This window comes from Doryrhamphus excisus, linkage group LG10 (genome assembly GCF_037039965.1).
Source record: "Doryrhamphus excisus strain RoL-2023G ecotype Guam linkage group LG10, RoL_Dexc_Guam_v1.1, whole genome shotgun sequence".
In the NCBI taxonomy this organism is placed as follows: domain Eukaryota; kingdom Metazoa; phylum Chordata; class Actinopteri; order Syngnathiformes; family Syngnathidae; genus Doryrhamphus; species Doryrhamphus excisus.
In genome coordinates this window covers 14812774-14826259 of record NC_136366.1, presented here as the reverse complement: position 1 = coordinate 14826259, position 13486 = coordinate 14812774, and the positions used below count along the sequence as shown (strand labels likewise).

General features: G+C 40.1%; 2 protein-coding genes across 7 annotated transcripts in view; one reads left to right on the top strand and one right to left on the bottom strand.

Annotated features, from left to right (window-relative positions):
• The window catches only part of LOC131120080 (alpha-1A adrenergic receptor-like), a 202188-nt gene that overhangs the window by 144328 nt on the left and 44374 nt on the right, over positions 1 to 13486 (bottom strand). The window lies entirely within an intron of this gene.
• The window catches only part of LOC131120079 (leucine-rich repeat transmembrane neuronal protein 4), a 41743-nt gene that overhangs the window by 9614 nt on the left and 18643 nt on the right, over positions 1 to 13486 (top strand). Inside the window, exon 2 of one of the 2 annotated variants that reach the window (XR_009126651.2) lies at positions 5407 to 7096. Coding sequence is in view for 1 of the 2 variants with exons in the window: in XM_058065167.2 (XP_057921150.1) it covers positions 5407 to 7031 (1625 nt within the window). In the remaining variant the exon portion in view is untranslated. The remainder of the gene's footprint in view (positions 1 to 5406; positions 7097 to 13486) is intronic. The other variant, XM_058065167.2, reaches the window with a different exon arrangement.

The window sequence follows — 13486 nt, the reverse complement described above, 5'->3', positions numbered from 1 at the left end:
ATTTCAGGTTCACAATTCATTTGTCTGCATGCATGCCGTCATTGGTGAGTGAGTCTAGCTAGTGTCCTTAATTTGGCTTTACCAAGTGTGCAGATCAGACAGTAACAGGGTTAATACATTGCAGTTGGAATAATTGTTATTGCCATGTTACCTGGTCTGCAGGATAAGTAAACGAGTTAACAGAGATGAATACCCGGTTCATGACTTCGTAAATACTGGACTGTCTCTAATCTATGAATTGATCCTGAAGGTTAACAGGTACACTTTGCAAAAGACTTTTTTACGGAGGAAATAGTGCTTCTAGAGATAATCATTTAAGCCATTCGTCTTTTCTGATAACAGTGATAATGGGCAGCTGAAGCATTTTGCACAGCCCTGCATTTATCTACTTTTATACTTGGGGAGGTCAATGCACTCATGAGACCTTGGTTAGAACATCCGCCACAAATCCTGTCAGCATATCTGAGTCCACAAAATTGACTGGTCATCGGATTCATTTTTAATGTGGGCTGTCCAATTGCCGTTACTCATTGTTATTCGCCAGCTATCTTTCCTCCATATGCCATGTTCTCGTTATTGCATAAAACTATGTGTTTAAGGTAGATTGCTGTGTTCTGCTTGGTTTACACCGAAACTATGTGCAGCTCCAGTTGTTGTAAAATAAGCTTTTATCATAAATCAGCCTACTTTTGCTGTCAGTTGAAAATAGAGCTGACTTCCAACTTTTAAATGAATGGCTGTAAAATAATGGGGTGTAAGTGTCCAAAAGGTACATTATTTGAATATTGCAATGTTGATGTATCCAGTGAATCATTGTTGCTTGGGATGAACACCACGACTGGTAATATGTCACATACTATGAGGCCTGGAAGTTCTTTTCATTTTATGTGCCCTAAATCTAAGAGTGCACGGTCAGTTATGTAGTAAATCACAACACTAAAGTGCATCTCTCGGATTCTGCTTGGCTAAGCTCAGTCACATATTATATGTATACTTTCAGACTTGTGGTTTCTATGACAGGGAAACATAAAATGAACTTTTTAAATTCTCAATTATGATAAACACAATCTGTGAGGTATTATTTCTATTCTCTATACCGCTAATGTGGCTGTTCTCCACTTTTTTTTGCCGCCAAGGCATAAGAACAAATCAGGAGGGGGGTTAATGTCAGATGGCTGATGTCACATGACATCTACAAAGTGATGGTTTTAATGTAAGTGACACGACGCAAACACTACCATCCCATCCTGATCGCCGTAATGGGCACCCCTGATATATGTCCATTCATACACTGTATTAATTAACATTGTTTAAAAAACAAAACAAAAAATAAAGTCATTTCCAAGGGATGGCGGCTTTTATTCTACCATGGCGCTGTACCACGTTCCTTTACATGTAGTGGAAAGATATGCCTCTATTAGACCCACAAGGGGAAATTTCATTCATTTCATCAAATATTAGAAAAAGTGGTGCGGTTCTATACCACTAAATTATAGGATTTATTATTATTTTATACAGTTTTTTTAATGACATTGGATCCCAGTTGGGCACTATAGTAAGTAAGCCGTTTGGTCCCTCCCCCTGTGCACACATGGACCAGAATGTCAACTCAATATCCAACGCATCTCTTATTTATTTTATTTATTTCCGCTTTGTGCGCTGGTGTCACACTAAACATTGCTCTGCATGAAGTTTTCATTGATCTGTTTTTAATAGGACACCAATCTGCATTCTCAGATATTATATTTTCCCAGAGCGACAGCCGAACTAGATCATTGAATTTTCCTGATGACATTCATATTGAAAATGCTTTTCAGCATCGATACTTCTCCCTTCCTCGCCTCTTTGGGCATTTAAACGCTGTGAATTGCTGTGAATTTACACAACCAGCAGACAGAACAGCTATTCTTCCTTGTTGTTAGTGTAGGACGCCATTACAGAGAAACATGCAAACAAAGGATTGTGGAAATTGTTTCACAGAAATTTCACAGGAAATTATGAGGTACTTTCCATCCACATGACCTCATGGAATTCACTTCTGCAACTTTGTGGCCATTGATATGGCCTAAAATTGCTGTAAAGTGAAATCTATTAGTGGAGAGTTGCATCATTAACTCTGTTTGCCTCTTTTTGCAAAAAAAAAACAACAACAACATATAAAAATGTAGGGTATACATACATTGTTGGGATCGGGTGTTGGGGTTTATAAAAATCTATAACTAAATTTTTGGTAATGAATGAGTTAAGCTAGGCGATATATCATTCATTTATTCATTTTCTACCGCTTATCCACACGAGGGTCGCGGGTGTGTCTTCGGGCAAGAGGCAAGGTACACTCAGGACTGGTTGCCAGCCAATCACAGGGCACATATAGACAAACAACCATTCACACTCATTAATACCTATGGACAATTTGGAGTCGCCAATTAACCTAGCATGTTTTTGGAATGTGGGAGGAAACCGGAGCCGGGAAACCCACACATGCATGGGGAGAACATGCAAGTCTGTGGAATGGACTCCCCCATCATCTGAGGGCGCCACAGACATTAGCCTGTTTTAAAAAAGGATTAAAAACATATCTTTTTAGAAAAACTTTTACAAAGCTTGCCCATTTTAATGCATATTTAATATCTTTGGCTCTGGTGATTTCCACCTCCACTGCTTTACTTATTTTGGATGTTCTTACTGTGTTATTGTGACACTTGTTAACACTGTTGACTTTTATTCTTCTATTGTAACCGTTGCACTTTGAGATCATTCATTTGATGTAAAGTGCGTTATAAATTAAATGTATTATTATTATTATTATGGCACAGAGATGGCCGAGGGTGGAATTGAACTCGGGTCTTCTAGGTGTGAGGCCTACTCACTAACCACTCCTCCACCGTGCAGCCCTTAGTGCTTTATTTATTACTCTTATTGTTTTTTGTGTCAGTGTGTGCAGTAATGGAAGTTCATCTACATTTGTAGCTTGCCGCTTGCACCATTGTTTACACTCGGGAGGAGCTGTTAGCTTTGAGCACCCCTTCACTAAGCCGAGCTTCCAACGGAGATATGGAGGAGAGGCTGTATGGCGGAAGTGAACAGCGAAAATGACAATAAAGGTTGCCTTATAAAGATGGTATCAACCATGTTTACCGTCTGTCGTAAAAAAAAAAGTTACCATTTTATTTCAGCGGCTATTTTTCTATAAGATTAAGTGCTTAAGATAAGTGCTTCAGAATTTGACCCGCACACTGTTTGGCCAACCGTTTCTGGCACTTGGGCTAATGGCATGAGTGCTGAGAAGACTACATTCAAATGAAGTACAATGCCGAGCAGCTGACCCTTTGGGGACCACTACAAACTTTAGTATCCTTGGCCTGGGTAGTTGATTTATTTTGGGGGGATTAAAAAAAAAAAAAAAAAAGTTGACAAAAAGGTTGCTGCTGGAGCTTAACCTGAGGTGACAACATTGAACAATGTAGTTTAGGAACTTCTGTGCGTTGCTTCAAAATACTTCTTTTAGTTTTAAATGCCTCAGATGTTGAATGAGCAGGGAAAGAGGTACACGTCATTTGGTCCTTGTTGTCTACTATGTAAAATTGCAATTTAATGAAGCACAAATTGAGCAGCAGCAGTGAGCAATAAAACAATGAAGCATGTTTGCATAGTTTGTTGATCTGTAAGTATATCCTGAGTCTTAAACTCATTACTTATCAAACCAAAACTCTATCAATCTATGTTCCCACCCTCACCTATGGTCATTTGCTTTGTGTCATAACTGAAAGAATGAGATAAGGGGGCGAAATGAGGTAGGTCAGGGACCTTGGTCATCCAGGAAGAGCTGGTGTTGTTTCACAGAGAGAGAAGACATCTAATCCGGATGCCTCTTGGGCACCTCCCTGTTGAGGTGCTCCAGGCATACCCAGCCAGGAAGAGGCCCTGAGGCAGACCTATGGGTCATGCTGGGGGGGTCATGTCTCACAACTGGCCCTGGAACGCCTTTGTGTTCTCCCTGTGGAGCTGGAAGAGGCGCCCGGAGACTGCTGCAAAAGCAACTCGGACCCGGTTAAGAGGAAGAAAATTGATGGATGGATGCACCAAAAATTATTCTGTTGTGTATGTAAATAATGCTTTAATGAGTATTCCAGAAATTACTTTAAATGCAAATATTGCTATAGTAAAAGTTGGTAACCCAAGTGTTACTTTGGTAACAAATCTAAGGCCCTTCTGGTTACAATTGGTCAAGCTTTGAAGAAGCTAAGAAGAAATCAAAGGACAGTATGTGTAGCAGATGATTTCTGAGGTTTTTTTTTACTTTTCGTGTCCCTTTCTATGTTGCCTTTAGTGTTCCCATAGAGATGAAGCCTTTTATAATGGAGTATTTTACACAATTTTGTGTTTGAAATGCTCTGACTGCCAAGCACAGTCTCCCAAAATGAGATGTTAATGTCCTCCATCACTTAATTTGCAGAACAAGAGTAAGATTATAGCATGAATGATTGGTTAGTTCATTCGTCAGTTCATTCAAAAGTGAAAATCTTGACTCACTCGGTTTTAAACCTTGCATGGGGGCCTGATATATATATACTTGTTTCTATCTTCTCTCTATGCAGTAATTTATACTGAATCAGTGTGTGCCGAAAGCGAATGACTCTGATGTTTCTGAACTGTATCTTGTCATAGCCCCCCCCCCCATCCCCCATCCCCACCCCTTTGGGCTCAGGAAAGACCCTTCTAAATGCTCCGATGAGAATATCATTTTAAGACAACTAATGAATGGGTACAGTGCATTAAACGCTTAGCCACTTCACAGAGCAACTAATGGAGAAGATAGAAGTGGCGGTGCATTTATGGCTTGGAGGGGTCAAGAGATGTATTAATAGCACACATTTTCACACAGCACGTCGTCCCTACTCTCATTGACTTATCATCACTTTACCTCAGTTATGTTCTCCATCAGTGAACTTTTGTGTGTTTTCACCTTTATATACAGTTTTTAAACAGGATGAATTGCTGTCTGTCAGTTAAAATGTAGCCTCCAAAAATCAAATGTGTTTAGTGCTAAGAGTGAGTCTGTTTTTTCCATTCAAAAGGTACAAAATGTATTTCTTCTACCTTAGCAGTCATCAAATATGTGTAAGGAAGAGCAACATTTCTGTCGTTGCCATGGATACCCCACATAATCCATTTTAGTGTGAGTGAATCTCACCAGGACACCTTTAATGTATATTTGATGATGCTTTCAAGTTATTCCAACTTTAATATGTATTTACATATTTGGCACGTTCAGATTGTTTTATTATTTTTAGAATTATTTAACTTCATTAGTATTTAAAAATAAAATACTAATTTAAAATACGGATATTTCTGCACTTGACAAATGCATCCCCTCATAATTTTTTTTGTTTTGCTCCTTTACAGGTCCGATGCTGAATGATGGCCGAGTGACACATCTCCTTTTTCCTCTCCTCCTTCTTTTGCGGGTCCCCTTATTGTTGAGCTTTGGCGAGCGTACATGCCCCAACAGTTGTCGTTGTGAGGGGAAAACCGTTCATTGTGATTCATCTGGCTTCTTAGATGTCCCAGAAAACATTTCGGTTGGGTGCCAGGGCCTCTCCCTGCGCTATAATGAACTGCACACCCTGTTACCTTATCAATTTGCCCACCTGGGTCAGCTTCTGTGGATATACTTGGACCACAATCAGATTTCAGCAGTTGACAGTCGAGCATTCCAGGGAGTCCGCAGGCTAAAAGAGCTTATAATGAGTTCCAACAAGATTACGTCTCTGCACAATTCCACCTTCCATGGAATTCCCAATCTTCGCAGTCTAGACTTGTCATATAACAAGTTGGAAATCCTGCAGCCGGGACAATTCCATGGGTTGCGAAAGCTTCAAAACCTGCACTTACGGTCAAATGGTCTCTCTAACATCCCTATAAGAGCCTTCCTCGAGTGCAGAAGTTTGGAGTTTCTGGATTTGGGTTACAATAGAATCAAGGCTCTTACCCGCACCACCTTTTTAGGGTTACAGAAGCTGATGGAGTTGCATCTAGAGCACAACCAGTTCACACGGATAAACTTTTTCCTGTTTCCAAGACTTGCCAATCTAAGATCACTTTATTTGCAGTGGAACCGCATTAAGGTCGTTAACCAGGGACTTCCATGGACGTGGTATACACTGCAGAAACTTGATTTATCTGGAAATGAGATCCAGACCCTTGACCCAGCTGTGTTCCACTGCTTGCCCAACCTTCAAGTTCTCAACCTGGAATCCAACAAACTGTCTAATGTATCACAAGAGGCGGTGTCAGCGTGGATCTCACTGACTTCCATCAGCCTTGCTGGGAACATGTGGGATTGTGCCACAGGTATTTGTCCACTCGTGGCTTGGTTGAGGAATTTCCGTGGCACTAAAGACACCACTATGATATGCAGCAGCCCAAAATATCTCCAAGGAGAGAAAATTATGGATGCCACAAGAAACCATGGCATTTGTGAGGAAACTGATTATGTTCTCACTGAGACACCCTCACCAATGTCAGAGCTTTTTTCGGAAGCCACCAACGAGCCGACATTTGCCCCCACAAGTGGGTCTCCACTCATGCCACCAACCTATGGTCCACTCCCACCTTTCAGGCCTCAACCTATTCCACATCCTACACTCCCAGGGCACATGAGCAAAGATCCAAGAGACTCAGTAGCACGTAGTCGGCCCACTCACATACTACCTCCAGAGATGGAGCACATGACTCTACATAAAGTGGTGGTGGGAAGCGTGGCACTCTTCTTCAGTATGTCTCTAATTTTGACAATTATCTATGTACTCTGGCGGCGCTACCCAGGGGCCACGAGATTGCTCCAGCAACGATCCATGGTGGGACGAAGGTGTCGCAAAAAGAGTCCAGAGCCGGAGCAGGACCTAAGTACCCAGCTCCAAGAGTATTACATGAGCTACAACCCTGCTGCCACACCGGAGGCATTGGAAGTGCTTGGCAACGGCACCGGTTCCTGCACTTGCACAATTTCTAGCTCCAGGGAGTGTGAGGTATGATCCATCGCATCTGCCTAAAATTTGAAATCAAAATCAAAATACAAAGGCTCATCGGCAAGGTAAATAAATCATCAAGTATGCCCTAAAAAAATACTCATTAATCACCTCACCGACCCTGACTCACATTTTGATTTGAAATATTTATACCTCCAATTATTCAGGTTTTAACTTCAGGATTACTAAATATGTTTCATAAATAATGAATCCAGGGGTGTTAAACTAATATGTGGGTCAGTTGGGAAATCACTCAAAAACATTGCAGAAATGTTTTTAATTTATTGAGATTTCAAAATTGATGCTTCAAATTCATGCTTTAATGGGACCGTGAATAATTGGACACTAACACTTCCGCAGAAACGACTCCACACCAGTGTTGCATGAGTCACAATCATTTTGCCACAAAATAGGTTTCCCTAAGCATTTCAATGAAACTACTAAATGGTAGCATATGGAGATGCACATAGAAAACATAACACCTTGGTAAGCTTGGCCAAGCTTTGATGAATTCAGCTTTGATGAATAACACCAACAGCTTTTTTGCTGTAAATGTTTGCTCAGAACAAATAGCAGTGCCGCCTATAAGACAAAGACTTTCTGTGGTAGCCTGCCAAAAGAATAATTACATTCCACCAGCCTCAATTTGTACTGTTTCTTCAATATTGGCATGTAAAGGAAAAGTAATAGTTTCGGATTATGTAGATAAACTTTTGGAAGAAGATGCTTATACGCACTTTGTACCATACAATATCTCACAAAAGTGAGGACACCTGTCACATATGCATTATATTCTCAAGGAGCAACACTATATGGATGGTGGATGTTAAATGCCACACACACCTCCATCTTCAGCTTTAGGATGAACCCCTCGTGCTCAGTTGAGCTGAGGCCATTCTTAGTCGGCAGCACTTTAGACAATAATGGATGTATGGATGTAATAATGGATAATTTTCAGTGGATTGTAAATCCATATGGCTATACAAGCTGTGCACTCACTACTGTAAAATATACCCAAGTTTCATTTCTATAGTATGCCCCTTGAGATGATATCCGGTAATAAAAATGATTGATGAAATGTGATGGTGTGTTCACTTTTGTGAGATAAGAGTCAGAGCTGCTGATGATGGCGAGCCAAGTCGCACCCAAACAAGCAATTAGAGACCGAGTGTAGCTTCGTGTGTAGGTGCTCTTTGAGTAGAGAGCCATTTTCAGGTTCCTTAATGTTGTATCATTTATGGGGTGAGACAGATGAACAGTGTTAAGCTGTAGCTATTCCATTTAGTATGCCTCGGGGCATAAATCCAGTCTAAGCCATGTGTCATATGTTACTTTTTAAAATGATTACAGTGGGATCGAATGCTGATTATGCAAACAGCTGCACATCACATAAAGCATATCCCTTTTTTAAGTGTTAAACTTAACTCACAAGTGTAAAAAGAAATTAACCATAACAGCGAAAATAAGCATGGTGATATGTTGCATCCATTCCAGCGGTCCTTTAACTGGAAACATGAAGAAATATACACACCTGATATACTACATACTAGTCCATTTTGTGTTTGCCTTCTTCAATATGCAGATTATCAGAACGCCCAAAATATTTGCCAGAGAATATGCAAAAGTTATCATTTTGCACCTGATTTATCAAATGTGAAACCTGTTTTTTAGCATGTTTGAAAGGCAGATGCAAAATGGATAAAGACCAGAATGCCATTTTTGAGCTACTAGAAGCGCTGATTGGGTGCAAGTCACAAAAAGGAACCATGCCATATTTATGTATTTTTTTGCATCTGGATCACTCTAGCGCACCATCACAGTTAGTGCTAGTGTAATAAAGAACCATGTACCCTCTAGCATGATAGTAGGGATGTTAGTAGGGATTTCACCTTGATAAGACCATGTCAACACCGGGTTGTTTGGGGGGGTTGAAAAAAAATGTGCGTCCACATTGTACCGGTTTAGGGAATAGACCACTGGGTGAAAACAATGTAATACACAAGGCACACCTACGTGTGGTGCTGTGAACAGACCAGCAGAAGGTACCACGTGACACAGCAAACTGTAGAAGAAGAAAGAACGCATGCACGCATGCATTTTCCATGATGTATGGGAATTAAATATATGTCATAATTCAATTTATGTATGAAATCTATAGCCAATACGAGAAGTTATATCTTCCATCCTACAAGAGTTCCTATTGTACAAATATGATGTTGGCTTGTCGTTTTCCAAAAATACCGTGTCAGGGCACGCAGAATGTTGTTTCAGGGTGTATGAAAGCCTGAAACAATAGTAGATAATGCAATATACTGCCTGTACATCACAGATCCAGGCAAAAGGTTTTGGTAATTCTGCATTGTACAAATTCATGGACTTGCCACTCAAGAACTGTATTTCCCTTCCCAAATACTGTGGTATTTTTTTTTTTACTTCAAATGACTAATAACAGAGGCTAATGCCACATTGCTTTTGTTTGCTAAAAAGTGGTATCTTGCTGGCCAACAAAGCTGGACTGTGCTTTAATTATGGCTTTGTGGAACACTAGCAGTAGGTGGCTACAGGACAGCCAGTATAACACATCTATCGTGCAAAGGTCTGAATTCAAAAAGGTTTTCTCTACAATGATGCAAAATGAGGCCAAATGAGAGAAAAAAAGCTTGAACAGGACCCAGTTCATGGGGGATGGAAAACCCCATACTAAAAGGTTTTGTTGCAATCCCAGACAAGTGTTGTTATTTATTCCTGCTGATAAGACAGAGTGGTGCAGATAAAAAGAAAGAAAAAACACCTTGGGGTTGTTAAAGCAGCTCCAATGATGAAAAATAGGCCATTCTACTACTGTAATTTTAGCAAACATTTGCAATGAACCATGTATAAATGAACTGACTGAAATGTTTATGCTGACAATTATTTAACAGGACAACAAACATACCAGGGTTGTTTTGATATATAGTTTTAAATTAGTCAATTACCGGGGCGAGACACATGCTCACAAACCAAAATGCTAAAACGAGTTCATACCTCACTCAGAGTGATACTTTGCATTGCTAATGCTAAATTAAAATATTCACAAATGGAGCATGGCAGCAAACTGCTGGACGTTGAAAAATCCTTCAATGGATGCTGTATACAAGAAAATATTCTAAGTGAGATGATGAGATTAATGATTCATTGTTTCTGAAAGACAACATTATGACAGTGATGAAACTGTATGTCATTTCAAAAGGAATGGGTCGAGAAAGAAGCAGTTACAAAGACAGTCAATTTTTTTTTAACACTGTGGCTTTAAATTGACTAGGAGAGGAAAAAAAAACATTTGTCTCTGGTTGTTTCATTAAGCGTTCCTTAATGTTTGAGTGTTGCCTCTTTCCCATTGAGGGGGTAGTGATGCCATGCAGAGTCATGGTGTTCACTTTGCATGTTCTCTGCTTAATTTCCGTTCTAGTCTTGTTCCACTTGATAGGCATTTCTCCAAAATGAAAAACATTTAAACTCAACTCTGTCCCACCACATCAGTTGTAAAGAAGGATTAGGAGTTGCGGTGCAAGTATGCATACAAATTCTGTAAGATAGTATGGTATCTCACTGAATATACTTACTTTGAGTTGATAATTTAACATACTATTTTGTCATGCCTTTTCCCCCTTCTTGGTGTGTGGTTAAAAACCTTTTTGTTCACAACTTCAGAAAAAATTTTGTATATGAAAACCAATCATTCGTCCATCCATTTTCTATACCGCTTATCCTCACTAAGGTTGTGTGGATGCTGGAGCCTATCCAAATCCATATCCTGTCCAAATTTCCATGTCCACAAAATGTTTTTCTGCCTCACAAAGCAAACAAACAACATCTTCATTTGTTTTGATTTGAACATGCAGATGGGGAGAGCAGCTGTTGGGAGCGACAATGCAGGCAAAGCCCTCGTTGAGAAGGATCTCCATTTAGTCAGTGCAACAACCTCTTAACTGTAACCGTGGGGCAATTTCATGCCCTCTTCTCTCAATTGCTAGGTCATTCTCAAAAGAAGTCCCTGCAGAGGCTGAGCTGGATGATGATGCATGCAGTGAGATGTAATCGTAGCTCTTTACCCCAGGCATTCTGTCCTATTACACATGCAGAACTACTGCCTTATACTCCAAACAAACCCTGATGAGTGTTGTATTATTAGCAGCATCAGGAGTTGTCTGTGCAATAAATAGCTTGTCACAATGGAAAGATCAGTTTTTTTTTCATGTTTGTGGGGAAACAGCTCAGTGGTACAAAAGATCCGCCCCCTCTCTTGGCCTAAATTGAATTTTATAATCCTGTACCTACCCTCGTGCTGCTATTGCCTCAGGCTGAGGTAGACACAGTATCAAAGCATCAACCCACCCGCCTTCGCTGGTTCTGTAAAAAAATAAAAAGTCTAAACCCACGACACATTATGACGCTGCTTTAAATGAAAAGCCCACTTGCCCACACATGTTTACACAGACTCTCACTGTGGAGCCCCGCTAATTAATTCATTAGCAGTAGTAAGCTGGTAATATATTAATTCAGTAATTTGTTGACTCGCTGGTTATTACATGAGTGAGAAAATAACTTGTGCCAATATGTATGTCATTGAGTTTGTTAAATGTTACTACAAGCTGCTCTTTAAGAGGATAACAACAAAAAAATGTTTTCAAATCGTCTTCAAATGCTTTAGTCCCAATTTCTTTTTAATTAAATGATAAACATTTTCTTTTCATAAACACATTCATGACCTCTGCTCTTGCTGCGGGAGTTTTGAGGGAAAAAAAAAATAGTGTGCTGATATCTCCGTCTCGGACCGATGAGAGGTATGGACTCATTGAAATAAACAAATTATAAGCCCCAACAGCTAGCTATCCTCCAAGGTGGTTGCTGAGCAACAATGCAGGGAAAACAATTCCATTCATGTGCAGAGACCTTGGGTCCAGATACCCTGGAAAGGCCATCGCTGGAAAGAACACCACAGCCACTAATAAATAGCCTTGGAGCCACCCAAGATGCAGGAAGACGAGGCGGCATTTGCTGTAGTGATTGTACTGTACGTCGACCTAAGTAGAGTTCTCAATATTTTACAGCTTGAAGAATCTGTTGATTGCGCAAATGAAAGAGCTACAACAGAAAATTGCAGCACACACGGCATATACTGTGGCAGTACAGTACAGGATGCTCAAAAAGCCTGCAAGGGGAGGTTAAACACAGCGCAAAAATGAAATCAAGGTATTACGAGATATAATGCTGCCTTGAGCGTGTTTCTTGAAGAACAAAAAGGGGCAAAAGAAAAAAATAATTGAGCAAATGAAAAATATAATAGATGAAATGGATGATCTTGACGGGACCAAGGTTGTATACCAGGGCAGTTGGGATCATATTGCAAACTTCATACATAGACGATACGATCGATACTTGCATCCCACTGCATAGCAGAAACAACACCACACCCATCTAGAAGGTCACCAATAGGAAATTCAAAACCGCACTACTAAAACACCGAAAGCATATGACAAAACACAATGTTGACATCGCTAAGAAAGCACCCAACTTGAGGAAGCAGGGAAAGATTCAAGGCACTTGGAGTGCCAACTGCTAAATCCTCCCCTGAAAGCACATCAGTGTAGAGATTGATTTCTCTATCCGTTTTCTATACCGCTTATCGCCATTAGAGTCATTAAGTCAGCCGGAGCCTATCCCAAATGACTTTGAGCAATCAAATCACCAAGCAAACTTTTGATCAATATTTTAAGACCAGTTGAAAAATGGCAACAATTTCACTCTTAGTTCTTAAGGAGGTTTTAAGCTTCAAAATACAAAGTTATTGAAGTGGGTAAGCAATTTATTACAAACAAGCATTAAACAGCAGTGCACCATTTCTGCTGAGGTTTGATGCAGTAAGACAGTTGAATGCTGAAATTCTGCGTCTATCCACCAGAGGGAGGCTGACATCATCGCAGCGCTATGGCAGCAATAACCCAATTAAATGTTTTGCTGGGACGAAATTTTACATTTCACAAATAATGTAGGTATACAGCCAACCAAAGTATATGTTGGCACAGTGATAAGGGGTATTTCTCAATTTCTGATCTTGTCGCTAGTTTTAATACCCTAATTTTCCTGTGCAAAAGCGTTTAAAGTGATAAACGATGACGAAACATGTTGCTTTAATTGAGCTAAGCAAAGTGTGAGGTACCACATTTTCACACCATCCACCCGTTTGCCCTTTTGAAACTTCTGTTCTTATGCCCTGCAGTCCTCATTTGCTGTATAGTTTTATTCCCCACGGGGTGTACATAGAGGCCAACTAATTTTAACACATCAGAGAATGCATATCAGAGAAGGTTGCATGAAATCAGCTGGAGATGGGAAAGACACGAGCACCATGTAGTTCAGGGTACTATTTATATCGTCACTAGGTCAGTAGATCTGTCATGAAATCACCTCAACCT